The sequence below is a fragment of the Sciurus carolinensis genome, chromosome 2, assembly GCF_902686445.1.
Source record: "Sciurus carolinensis chromosome 2, mSciCar1.2, whole genome shotgun sequence".
Taxonomy (NCBI): domain Eukaryota; kingdom Metazoa; phylum Chordata; class Mammalia; order Rodentia; family Sciuridae; genus Sciurus; species Sciurus carolinensis.
Window position 1 is genome coordinate 98,537,238 of NC_062214.1, and position 14,487 is coordinate 98,551,724.

The following is a 14,487-nucleotide window of genomic DNA, read 5'->3' on the forward strand; positions in this document are numbered from 1 at the left end:
ATGCGCTGGGACACCTCGCCAGCCACCGCCCCCCCCCGGCTGCGGACGCCTGCTAGCAGGTTGTTGTTTTTATGAGAGGCGTCACTAGCTCCCGTAGCCGTGACCGCAGCCACCGTGACAGCCGGCTCCGTCGGGTGGAGGTGGCGCTGCCGCGTCAGGTACGGTCTTGGGCGAGTTTGGACCCCGGGAGGGGGGTCGGGGCGGACTGTCGGCAGTCGTGGCTCAGACCCTCGGCTGCGCAGCCTCCCGAGGGCAGAGTGGAAGTCTCCCTCCAGCGCGGGGGTTGCTCGGGCGGGGACTTGACCCCTGGCGCGGGCTGCCGCACGGGCGAACTCCTCGGGCCGCGAGTCCCCAGCCCCCGCGGACCTGGCTGGCCGGTGAGGTGTCAGGTCCCGTGGTCTGCAGCCTCTGACCCCCAGCTGCAGTACCGAGGTGTTTGCCGGGGTCGGGGAGCTGATACCCCAGAGGACCCTCCCTTTGGCCTGTAGGGCTTGAGGCGATTCTCAGTCCCGGCTGATGGAATCCATATGGTAAGACGTGTGCGTCACCTTGCCCGCCTTTTGGGTCTTTATTTTGGTGACGTTTGAGCCCCGTGATGCCAGGAATAGAAAGAGTAAATGTAAAACAATGCAGCTGAGATTTCTCCAACGCCAGCCTCATAATAATCAAATCTGCCTTCCTACCCTTTTCCCTCTATGCCGGCCTCCTTTAGCCACTGTTTTCTTATGGATTTGTCCTCAGTAGCAGCTGTCCCACGCGATGTCTTGTTTGTGCTACATATTTATCACTATTTAATGAACCCCGACTCTGCCATTGGGAACGACAATTTTAATAAACTCAGCCAATTAAAGTTTGGTTGAGAGGTTAAATTCGCACTATCTCATTCTGGTTTTATTAAAAACCAGAATGGGGCTTCCTTGTAGCTAGAATGGATAACTACTTTAGTACTGTGAATTTTGGGAGTAATTCGCCTCCTGCCATAAGGTCATAGCTACTAAATAGTGCTTGAAATGACATTATTAACAGATCACATCTTTGGCTCAAGGTTTGAGGAGGCCCCGCGTTTCTCAGGGGATATTTGTCACACATAGTTAATGTGAATTCTTTACTATTTTTTCCTGACTTCAAATCATGTCAGGGAAGGAACGGAGAAAGTGAAGGTATATTAATGCACAAGCTTTAACCCTTTTTACACTAAGGATTGCAGTTGTTAAAAGAACTTGTTAAAGAAGTTGTTAAAATTTATTCCTGGGCTCGGGATATAGCCGAGTGGGTGAACACTTTTCTAGCATGCACGAGCCCTTGGGTTCCATACCTAGCCTTGAAAACAAGAAATTCTAAACAGTATTTAAAGGCCTTGGGAAGCACTCAATTTGAAATAAAAACAAGTTAGAAAATAGTGTAATTAAATCCAATTTTGTATACTAAGGCATAGAATAAGAAGTGCTTCTTTTTCTATTGAAAATAAGGCCAAAAGATATTCAAAAGTGATTATTTGGAACTTGAAACTACAAATGATTTTCTCTTTGCTATATTTTCCAAATTTTCTGTAGAAAGAAAAGGAATGCAGCAGTTTCATTTATATGGATTCATCAAACATTACTTACTGTAAATAACAACAACAAAAACAGTCCCTGTTGCTGAATCCACAGACTATGAATTTAAAAGTAAATTAATTTGGAGAGATGAATTAGTTGCACTGGAAAGAATAAAAAATGTAGACAACGATAATTTTTAGTACATCTCATTTTTTGATCTGTTTTATTTTCACCTTGTGTATGGTAAAATCAAAGACAAAAATACTTAGGCTTTTTTTAGTTAAGTGTAGGCAATTCCTAAAAATCCACCAGTTGACAAAAGATTGGACCTACTGGAAAGATCTGGAAGTAGCAAAATTTTAAAATTATTTTAAGCATTTACTAGTGGAAATTTTAATATTGTTAACATGGAATCATTTTGAGTACTGTATTTTATGTGTCTTTTGATATTTTGCATTTATTTTTATTTTATTTTGTTACTGTTATGTAGCATATGAATAGGTAAGTAGCATAATTATTTAGTTCACATTTTGTTTTCTGCCACAAAGACCACATTGTTCTTCCATAGAAATACTATTTGCACTTTTGCTTTTATCATTCACTTTTAAAAAATTGATTTACCTCAAAGCCAGTTAATTCTTAATGCTTCATTGCCATTAATTATTTTTAAACATTTTAACCTTTATTTAATTAGTTATACACGATAGTAGAATGCATTTTGTATTTTGATAAATCATACATAAATGGGATATATTTCTCATTTTTCTGATTGTACATATTGTAGGATCACATTAGTCATGCAGTAATTTTTTTGGGGACGGGTATCAGGGGGATTGAACCTAGGGGTGCATAACCACTGAGCCACATCCCCAGCCCTTTTTTTATGTTTTATTAGAGACCATTTGGCTGAGTTGCTTAGTGCCTTGTTAAGTTGAGGTTGGGTTTGAACTTGCAGTGCTCCTACCTCAGCCTCCTGAGTTGCTGGGAGTACAGGCATGCATCAAGGCATCTGGCTAATGCCATTAATTCTTTTTTTTTTTTTTTTTTTTTTTTTTTGATGCTGGGGATTGAACCCAGGGCCTTGTGCATGTGAGGCAAGCACTCTACCATCTGAACTCTACCAACTGAGCTATATCCCCAGCCCTATTAATTCTTAATAAAATATCTATTCTGTTATTTTTCAGGCAATAGTATTCATATTTTATTTTTTTAGATTGTTGTCTTTGGAGTTTTCCTTCTATAAGTTTCAGTTTATTTTGTACATTTTAATTTTGTATATTTTATGTATAGTGTTGGTTCTATATGTTGTTAGGCTGCGGGTCCTCTTAATAAAGCATAAGAAGTATTCATAATGTATTAACATTTCTTATTTACTAATAGGTATCATTGTATTCCTATCTAAATTAGAGATTTTTTAAAATGAGGTCTGATTATGAACTGCCAGAATCATTTAAAAAAAATAGTAGTAGTTTCTGAAAATGTTAAGAACTGCAACAAAGCCTCTTAAGCTCCTGGTGGTTTAAAACAAAATGCAGACTCATCTAACAATAGAGAACCACTAAAGGCTAAATTGTTTTTGTGTTTATGTGGTTAAGGTGAGGAAGTTGCCATATTCTAAGTGATAACATTTTGAAGAATATCCTTCTTGACAGTTCTGCAAATTTGAGTAGATTTAAAGTTTTAAAAATGTTTGTTTCAAAGGTCTTTTTCAGAGTCTATCATCAGAAAACTTGACTAAATCATCTTTCAATTTGAGTTCTAAGATGAAAGTTAGCCCCATAATGTGCAAAGAATTGCATCTAACTAATAAACTTAGGGATTTTTTTTAAAAAAGGGAATTTATTGTATGGTAAGCTGTTAAAGAGGTTTTAGGATTTTCTGAAGAAGTTTTTGAAAATAAGTAGTGTGAATTAAAGATTTTCCTCTTTAACCCATGCAGCCAAAAATCTAATTTTTCCTGACTACTTGTCTATAAATCACTATCCTTTCAAAATTTCCTGGTTATTAGTGCCAGAAATAATGAAGAGTGAAAAGGGCATTGGATTGGGAATCAGGATGTTTAGTGATGTTGAACAAGTAATTTAACTTAAGAGTATCTATTTCCATTTATAAATTGTAAATAATACAATAATAGCAACTGGTTGCCTTACTTCTTGAGATGTTTGAGAAGATCAAATCAGATATGATTTGTGACAGAGTCATCTATTTACATAAAGTAGTACTGGCCTGCATACTGGCCTGCATAAGTGACATTTACATCAAGTATATTATACATTTGAAGTGTGATGACTTGATGTGGTAAGTGTTCCTCAATGAAGTTTCATTATTCAAAGTGAAATGGAGCTTCATTTGATTTTTTTTTTTTTTTTTTTTTTTGAGTAGAGCTTGGTGGTATTTTCTAGGTTGAAGGAAACCTGGCTTCTCTTCTGACTGTGACTTTGCACTCTGCTGCATTAAAGGCCTTGAAATAGTAGTGTGTTTCTATGGTGGGCTTTTAATTTTTGTTTTAATCTCACACCTAGAAGAGATCATTAGAGCCTAATTTAACAGTAGGAGGTGGCTACTCTTTTTAAAATGTTCTAAAATGAAACTTTAAGTTGATTTTATGAGAAATGGGACTACATTTAGTATGAAATCCCAGGTCCTCTGAGAGGTAACATTGCTTACATAAGCAGTAAAGTTTAGCCACCTCCTTCTGGGGAAGGCAGCCCTGGCTGTTACAGCATCTGACCATGGAGATTAACTTCAAAGTTCTGTTGACAAACAGAGCATTCAAATAAAAAGTCCTTTAGAAACTTAGGAATACATTTTAAGGAGTTTATCAGAGTAAATAGAGGTAAATGAAAATAAAAGACAAATATATATTGTGTCAGGGGTTGGTAATTTTGCTGCTTATAAATTTAGTTGATAACAAATAACATCTTAATTTGTAATAATGGATGCATAATTATCTTTTAATCAGGTTCTATAAATGTTAACAAATAGAAAATAAAAATATATAAAACATGTTTGTTTTCACAGTTTTTTTTTTTTTTTTTTTCAGTATTGGGGGTTGAATCCAGGACCTGATGCATTCTAGGCACAGGCTCTCCCACTGAGACATCTCTAGCCCCATTTTCAGATTTTCTTCCTAAATAAAGACAAATTATCCTTTTTATAAGAAAATGTTTAAAATAAAACAATAGAAATATTATGGGAAAAAATCTATATTATTTTTTTTGTTTTTGGTTGTACTGGGATTGAAGCCACAAACTCACATAAGCTAGACAAGCATCCTACCACTGAGCCCAAATATATATTTTTATCCAGTAAGAACTTGAAAATTTGAGAATAGCAAAAAATAGGCAGGATTCAGTATTTTTTTTTTTTTTTTCTTTAATTTCTTGCTACAGAGGAAAAAGATCATCAGTGACTTACATACTAGTGAGGACAGACCCTATATTTGTGTCTTATATATCTGTTAGCCTTTTCAGGCTTTTACAAAATTAAGATATGACATTACTGGAAAATCAGGATTTTTCTCACAATGAAAATATTCTTTGAAAGGAATATTTCCATACTAGCAATTATTTTTCCCTCAGTGTTTTGGATTCATTATCGTTTACTTACTTTATTTCAAATTTTTAATAAAAAATGTGCCATCTTCTAAATTAAGGCAGAAAGGAAAACTTTTATCTTCAGATGTGGCAGCAATTATTTTTGTTTCTCAATCATTACATCGAAGAAGGAAATGTGTGAAGTAATTGTGTATTGACTCACTTCTCTTGCAGAATTTATTTTCTAGATCAAAAGGTCACTTTGCTGTAATTAACCGTATCACTGCCTCTTTCTGGGCATGGATAAAATGACATTATTCCTTCTTTTCTAGAGTTTTCCGGATACCTCTTTTTAGTGATAGATTTCAGGGATTTTTCCTACTTTATTAGAATTGGAAGAGTCTGCTTAATGGATGAGTTAGTTTTGCATTCACTTTCATGATGAATATAGGACAACCATGGAACCTACTTCTTGATGCTATAATTGCCACTCTGAGGACTGAACTCATCAAAAGCCCCAGATAGTAAACATTTTATGGTAACCTACTAATAGCTTTAGCTTGAAAAAATTAAGTTTTCCAGAATCTGCTTCGATTTGGTTCTGTCATTCACTGTGCTTAAAATTGGCTTTTGTCTTTTTATTTAAAAAAATGTCAGGGGATGGTGGTGGGGCAGCAAAAATGAAGGAAGGATGGATGGATAGAGGAAAATGAGGGGTGGAGAAGTGGTAGGGGGAAGGAAAAATAATAGAATGAGACAAACATCATTACCCTATGTATATGTATGATTATGCAAATGGTGTGACTCTACTTTGTGTACAGCCAGAGAAATGAAAGTTGTACCCCATTTGTGTACAGTGAATCAAAATTGAAAAAAATTTTTCCTTGCTTTAGAAAGGTAATAAATGATCACTGAAAATTTAGCAGATATTTCATATGTAATTTTGTGTTTTTTTAAATAAAAATACACTTTAATTTTTTTGTGGGTAAGTACCTCTTTAAATTTTTAATATATTGAACCAGGAGTAGTGGTACACTTCTGTAATCCCAGCTATTTGGGAGGCTGAGGCAGGAGGATTGCAGGTTAGAGTCTAGTCTGGACCATTTATCAGGATCCTATCTCAAAAATGAAATTTAAAAAGGAGGTTGGTGGGCACTCAAATTTTAGAATGCTTGCCTAGAATGTACAAGGCCCTGGGTTTGATCCCTGGTACTGCTTAAAAAAAAAAAAAAAAATTATTCCAGAAGACAGTTTCCATATTCAGGATTTACTGTCAAATCTTTTGTCTCTTGGTGCTGCTTAGTAACCAATTTAATTTGGACTCTTGGTAAATACTTGGTACAAGATTTATCTGATTGTAATAGTTAAACATCCCTTCAAGAAAGAGCTGGGTGTGGTGTCACATGGCTATAATCCCATTATTCATGAGCCTGAGGCAGGAGAACTACAAATTTGAGGACTGTCTGGGCTACTTGGTGAAATCTTGTCTTTAAAAAAAAGCTCTGGTGGTGTAACTCAGTGGAAGAATACTCCTGGGTTTAATCCCAGTAAGCTGGGGGAAAGGGGAATCACTATAAGAACCTATAGACTTTTTTAGCTGAAGGGTTTACCTATTATGGCCCATAAACATTGGCATCAACCTTCCCACTAGCACACAGGCCTAGTGGGTATTCCTTAGCAAGTTTTGTTTTTTTAAATTGCCAGGATATGGGGCTGAAAAAGTTTGATATTACAGGGGACTTAAAGGGTCTTTTACTTAAGATCAAACTGGAAAAAAGAAACCTATACAGCGGAAGTTTCTCTGCCCTCAAGAATAGGACTAAAGGCCCTTTCTTCCTTCAGAGCATTATGAGTCTTGGTGTTAACTGTAACAAAATACTTAGACTGAATTTATAAAGATAAGACGTTTATTTAACTCAAAGTTCTGGAGGTTCCAGCCTCTTCTACCCCCCAATCTGGCGATGGTCTTATTGCTGTTAGGTGGCACAGGACATCTCGTGACAAGAGGCGGTAAGCATGTGTATGTGTCATATGTTCTGTTCTTTCTTCCTTGTAAAGCCAGTATTCAACTGAGGATATAGCTCCTTGGTAAAATTACCCTGGGTTTTCAATCCCCAGTACAAAAAAAAAAAAAAAAGAGTGGTGTTTGACCATAATTATGTAAAATGAAGAATAAAAAAGAAATGTAATTTTTTTCTAACAGTAAAAAAAAAACAGTATTCAATAATGGCTGTACTTTTGTGACCTAATATAATCCTATTTATGTTGCAAAGTACCCCCCGCCCCCCCCCCCCTGCAACTCTACAACATGACAATAGAAAAAGTAAGGAGAAAATTTGTTGACCCAACTACTTATATAAAATCTTTGGAAGGATACAGCTTAGGTTCATTTAAATCAAATTTGTAGCAAAATGTAAGCTGTTCTCAGCTATAGAAGACATTTTTTTTGGTCATGCTTTTTTAAAAAATTATTTTCATTTTTTAATAAGTGGTGTTGGGGATTGATCCCAGGGCTTTCCATATGCCTGGCAGATACTCTTTGAACTACATCCGCAACCTTTTTTATTTTGAGTCATGGTCTTGTCAAGTTGCCCAAGCTGGCCTTTTACACTTGGGACTCTCTTGCCGCAGCCTCTTGAGTAGCTGGGATTACAGGCATGTGTATCACCATGCCCAATTTATCTGCATGTTATACTCCTTCTTTGTACTGATTTTGTATTATTGCTTAATCTCCAGAATCATCTTTGAGCTCTAAAGGGTAATAATTAAAATGATTTTGCTGGGTGCACACTTGTATTCCCAACTACGTGGAAGCTGAAACAGAGGATCACTTGAGCCCAGGAGTTCAGGGCCAACCTGGGCAATATAGCAGACCTTGTCTCAAAAAGAAAGGTTTAGCCAGTGCAGTGTACACACCTGTAATCCCAGTGACTGAGACAGGAGACTTGCAAATTTGAGGATGACCTCAGCAACTTAGTAAGACTCAGTCTCAAAATAAAAAATAAAAGGGATAGGGATGTGGCTCAGTGGTTAAGTGCCCCTCGGTTCATTCCCCGATACTGGGGGGAAAAATGTTTAGAACAGTGTCTTATAGGTGCTTAATAAATATTTATTGAATGAGTGTGAGTTTAAGAATGAATATATCTTGTTACCAGAAGGATTGAAGCAACTTACAAATAAAATATGTAGCAAGGTAACAAAATTAGAAGAGAAAAAGAAACGGGGACAATGGGAAAATAGGTATAAGGATTATAAAATGGAACAAAAAAAATGAAGATAATACTACGTACAAAATATATACTGTGAGATCCTATATTCTTGGTAGGACTAGGTTTTAAAGAGAGGATATTTTTCAGTTACACTTAGCCAACTGCTCAAGATATAGTTATTCTAATACTAAAATAAAAACATTTCTACTGAAAGTCCTAAAATGATAAGTGATAATGTTGTTAACTATGACACAAAAATAACTTCATTCGGACTTTTTTTTTTTTGTACCAGGTATTGAACCCAGGAATGCTTAACCACTGAACCACATCCTCAACTTTTTTTTTTTTTTTTTGAGCTAGGATCCTGCCGAGTGGCTAAGGCTGTTCTTGAACTTGCAGTCCTCTTGCCTCAGCCTCCCAAGTTGCTGGAATTACAGGCATGCATCACAACCCAGTTTGAGGCTGTTTTTTCTTGGTGACTGTTAATGTAGATTGGTAGTACCACAGTGAAGCAAATTTAGGTTGGGGGGTTAAACTTTTAATACCTTTGGGGGCTTTCAGTCTTTCTGTGCAACACAATTGAAGAAAGTAAAATGCCATTATTGAATAGAACTGAACTAAACTTTACTATCTTCATTATTACATTGATATTGTATTTAGTATTCAATCTAGAAAGGCTGTCTCCTGATAGACACAAAAGAGTCTCGCCATCTTTGATTGCTGAAAGCAAGATGAAGTGATACAGAGGTCAACTCCAGCTGGTAAATTTCATCTTGTTCCTTAAATACTTCTGTCAGGCTGATACCGCTGTTTACTGGTGACAAGTTCTGCTTCCTCAAATGTTGAAATCTGAACATTAGAGAAGCATGCCAAGGCAAACATTAAGCAGGTTTCATCTAAAGGTAATAATACAAATGTCTCTGGGGAGGGAGAAGGGGACCATGGCTGATGTTCTAGAGTTGCAAGAAGTGAGCAGTGAGCATGCGGTACATCTCTTATAGGTTAGGGTCTCTTGTTCTCCAGTTCTCTTCCCTCTCTCCTCTCTCTCCTTCCTGCCTATGTGACTAGGCCCAAGAATCGCTGGTGACATAGCAAAAAGTGAGCAGCAGATGGTAGGGGGAGGGCCAAAGTGATTCAGGCAGGTAAGGACCCAGTCCTGACCAGGGCAGGTAAATTTGGTAATCAGTGGGCTCTGGAGATCTTGACATTCCATTCTCCTCGGGGTCAGTCTCCAAGTCCAGATGCAGATTTCTTTCTTGGACTCCATTTCCTGGATTTGACCAGATTTCTTATTCTACACTAAACAAACTGTCTGTCCCCAATTCTGGCCTCAAGGCTTTGGTAAGAGGAATCCTGTAACGGGTCAGGACATTAATCATCATCAGATTTTCCTTTTTTGCTGCTGGAGACTGTGAGGAAGCAAACGAGTGGCAGACAAACTGTGGATGAGATTGTTAGATAATAGCAAATTACTTAAGTTTTCTGTTTTGACCTCATTGTGATGGTGGTTTATTTCAGTGACCATAAATACTTCTTAAAAATAATTCATAAATAAGTGTAATTTAAGAGATGCAAGTTTAGGGATAGGGCTATTAGAACTGCAGTTTGTTACTGTTTCTGATCCATTTAATGAATAAATGAATGCTTACATGTTCTCTACTGTAGATTAATAGAATGCTAAGAGGTTATAGGTGATAGATTAATAAGTATTGCTTGGTGTTTTCTGACTAGTAGAGTACAGTTAAAACACTTATGCTGTTACAAAGATTAAAAATAAAATTGTAGCTCTTTATCAAAACTTCTAATGTACTATTAATAAGAGAAGTAACCTAAGGAAAAAAGTTGTATAAGATGCCATTAGGCTAATTCCTGTTCATTCCTAGCACATGGCATAGATGATGTGGATTCAGGTTTAAAAACCTTGAACTTCCTCAGTTATTTCTGTAAGTGCAAAAGGACGTGAGGCAGACCTCCACAGCTTTAGAGAAGCCTTTATTCCTTTGCGGACTGGGGCGCCATTGGGGCCCATTTTCTGGATGGAAAAAATGGATGTCAGTCACAGAGGGATTTTGGTTTTATAGAGTACAATGAGGATGATGTAATCATTGGAAACCATGCACATGCAGTTCTGACCATCAGGGGCTAGTTGTACAGGTTAAAACCAGACCCCAAGGGATGAGTATTCAAATCTTTCCCATTGTTATTCAGGACTAATTTGACAAGGGGAAAGGTCAAGGCTTAGGGCCTGGCATTGTTATCCACCCCTTTCCTTTAGGGCCCATTGAATGCACTGGGAGAGGTTGAATGTTTGGCCAGTGTCCCCATTTCACCTTTGGAGCCACGCCTTCCCTCCCATTTTCTTTGGGAGCTGTCTTATAGGAATATTATTTTCCATAACCCTTCAATTTCTCCTACCTATGAATATGTCTGTACCTAGAGCCATCATTGTGTTCTACTTATATTGTTGAAATCTTTCTCTTCATCTTCCCCCACCCCCTGCATTACTGGGGATAGAACCCAGGGGTGCTACCACTTAACTAATATCCCCAAACCTTTAAAAAAAATTGTTTTAGGGCTTTGCCAAGTTTCTGAGGCCAACCTTGAACTTGTGATCCTCCTGCCTCAACCTCCTGAGTCACTGGGATTATGGGTGTGAACCATTACTCCTGTTTTGTCTAGAATGCTGAAAGGTATCCTGTATCTGTTCTTCCTGTATGTCTTTCATAGAATGAAAGGGCTTTTCTGAATTCACTTGAAGACTCTGGTGTTGGTCCCCATTGACATAATTAAATTCTGAAATTCTTAAGAGCTGAGGAGTGGTAGACCACATACTAAGCATGTGTGAGACCCTGAGTTCAGTCCCCAGTACCACCAAAACACAAACAAGCAACAATATGTTAGGGGGTGCAAGTTAAGAACAGACCGATCACCACTGAGAAGTCCAAATTTGAGAATCTTTATTAAGCCGGCCAACTGACTGTCTCACACAATGCCCAAAAAATGGCTATTGGGAGAAAAGCCCCGACCATAGGATTGTAGGGGTTCTTATACCAAAAATTACATCAAAAGTGTCCATTGCTATGATTCAAAATTATAAGCTAACATCATGAGATCATCAACAGAGGGGGAAGTGGGTCAAAACGACCCTTACCTATGTACAAACTGAAGAATGGTTGCTAACATCTACGCAATCACTGTTTATATGGTACATTGTTTAGGAGCAATAGGAATCAAAAGAGAGCAATTTTTCATTACATAAGAATTATTTTCTATTGCTAAACGTGTAACTGATGATGGGTACAGAGGTGGGGTGTTCCCATGGGAGAAGCTTATTTCCTATATAACATGGAGTCTCAGAGCAAAATGGAGTCTGTTTAGTGATTTTCCTTACAGTTTGGCCTACAACATTCAAATGGAGCTAGATCTGTCAGCCCATCATAAATAACAAAATGGGATTGAGGTGGTTCCCCTCTGTAATAACACCCAGAGACCTTTCCTAGGCACTCTATCGTAAATTCCAATTTCTGCATCTTTCATTAGCCTCTTTATTTTTTTCTGTAGTACTTGTCACCAACTGGGCTTACTCTTATCTTCTAGAAAGTGTGCTCTTTTCAGGGAGGACTTCCTTAGTTTTTCTTTAAGGGCTTATTCTTAGCACTTTGTATAGTTCACGGCACAGTGTAAGTTCTCAGTATTTGTTGAATGAATGACTATAATGTTAAATGTTTCAGTTCAGGATAGGCTCATTTAAAATATTTCTCTAGGGTTACTATTGGACAGTTGATTATAAAGGACATTTCAAAGTTTTCATTAGTTAAGATCTTGTGGTCTTTCTTTCTCAGGTGAATTTCTTTTAAAGCAGGCCTTTTCCTATCCTTTGGGGGAGATGAAAGATCCAGAACCTTACAATGTTATAGAAAAGATTTGTGAAAGCTCTCCAGACTGTCTAGGATGACATTAATAGCAGCACTTTTGGGCCATTTACCTACAGTTTATTGGTTGCTTTACTTTGGAATTATAGAAGCGTGTTATAATGCCCCCATTCTTCTCCATCACCACTAATTCTAGAAGATAGGGAAACGGAAACCTTATCTTTCCATAGTAAAATGTAGCTACGCAGGAATGATGAGGTATACCATCAGGTAATTCTATCCAGTTGTACTTAATGAGGTAAAATTAATATTATTACTGTCTTATTCTTACAAGTTATTTTATTTTATTTTTTTTTTTGGGTACCAGAGATTGAACTCAAGGGCACTTACTTACCCACTGAGCCATATCCCCAGTTCTTTTTATTTTTTATTTTGAGACACTGTCTCCAAATACAGCCTTACTAAGTTGCTGAGGCTGGCTTGGAACCTGTGATCTTTTTGCCTCAGTCTCCTGAACTGCTGGGATCATAGGTTTATCCTGGTTTATTCTTGGAAGTTTTGATCACTATCACCTACTTTTCTTTTTTGAGGTGTTTGATATTGAATATAGGGTATCATTCATACTTGGCAAAAACTCTTTCACTGAGCTGCATCTCCAAACCTTTTTTAAAAATTTTGTTTTGATTCCTCCAGAATGCCAAAACTAGCCTTAAACTTGCAATCTTCTTACCTCAGACTCCCAAATAACTGGGATGATAGACCTTTGCTACTGTGTCTAGCTTGGCTAATGCTATTTTCTGAGATACCAGAAACAGGATGAGCAACAGGAAAATGATTTGTTTTTGGATGTGTTTGAAAGGCCTGAGCAATCTACAAGTGGACATAGAAAGCAATTGGGAATTTGTAACTGGTGATTTAGAGACTACCCTAAGGAATAAAAGGAAACCTTAGTCTAACCAGGGTTTTAAGTTTATTGTCTTTCCAGAATTTCCTTCCTTAGCTTTATAACTGTATGATTCTTTTGTAAATTTCCCATAAACTCTGATTATTTCTAAGTTACTATTAGTAAACCTAGTAAAATGACAATTCCTGCATTTACCTATGGTCAGAATAAGTGGAGAAAAAACCTCATGACTTTCTCCAGAGTTTTGAGATCCTTAAGGAACAATATGGACTTGGGTCAGTGACCACATCATTGTCCAGAACTATTTACTTAACAGGAAAATAAGCAATTATAGCACAGGATTCTAATTTAAGTACTAGATTAGGGAAAATATTAGTCTTTGTGTCAGGGAATGACACAAAGGAAGTATTAATCAAGATGAGCTTAGGAGTTTGGATTGCAGTAAAGGGATAGACAACTGATCAGAATTTGCAGAGCCCTGGAATAAAGAGAAAGCATAGTGTTTTATTTTTTATATTTGGTGTGGGAGATTAATTCCAGGGCCACTTGCATGCTAAACACATACTGAGTCTTTTAAAGCCTGAGTCTTTTAAAAGAATTTAAAAGGTTGGAGAAAAAGAATAAATTGAAAGAGGATGAATTGATAGAGATTAAAGATATTTAAGGACTTTGAGTCATATCCTGAAGACAGTATGAAAATTTTAACATTTTAAAAGAATGACATAATGAATTATTATTTTAGGAAGGTATCTGGCAAGGTATTCAAACACCAAGGGAATATTTTATAGTCAGATGTGTCTAGGGTGGGGCTCAGGAGCTTACCATTTTTTTTGTATTATAGTGTACACAACTGCCTTTACCCCTATTCCCTGGGATGGAACCCAGGGGTGCTGTATCACTGAATTACATCTCCAGAGCTTTTTATTCTTTGACATAGGATCTTAGTTTGTTGCCCAGGCTGGCCTTAAATTTGGGATTCTCCTGTCTCAGCCTCCTAGATAACTGGGATTACAGTCATATACCAATTTACCTGGACTGTAACCAGTTTTTGAGAATAAAGGGGGTTCTTTAGTAGGCTTGTGAACTTCTTTACCCACACATCACAATGGTGTATGATCATGTGAGAAATTTTTTCTCCTGGGTTAGTTTGTGCAAACATGTTTGCTTCCCCCGCACCGTCCCCAGGGAAGTAAAGAAACACTTAAATTGGGATTGGATTAAAGTATGCTCATTGATTTGAGAAATTCAAGTTTGATAAATATCTACAGTTTAGCAATATATATTACTTTCTTTTGAAATGTCTTTATTTCATCTCCAGAGTTATTAGAGCATGCTTTTTATTAGAAAACAAAAGCTAGGAATTACCTGTTTAAGTTGAAATTACCAGGTAATAGAAGATTTATGTATATTTAAATATCCCTGATGAGT

The 14,487-nt window shown here is 37.1% G+C and overlaps 1 protein-coding gene across 5 annotated transcripts in view; it reads left to right on the forward strand.

The window, feature by feature from the left end:
- Positions 1-11: 11 nt before the first annotated feature.
- Positions 12-14,487, forward strand: part of Ccpg1 (cell cycle progression 1) — a 42,205-nt gene continuing 27,729 nt past the window's right edge. Inside the window, exon 1 of one of the 5 annotated variants that reach the window (XM_047541240.1) lies at positions 12-158. Coding sequence is in view for 3 of the 5 variants with exons in the window: in XM_047541236.1 (XP_047397192.1) it covers positions 72-158 (87 nt within the window). In the remaining 2 variants the exon portion in view is untranslated. The remainder of the gene's footprint in view (positions 159-14,487) is intronic. The other 4 variants (XM_047541239.1, XM_047541236.1, XM_047541237.1 and 1 more) reach the window with 4 other exon arrangements.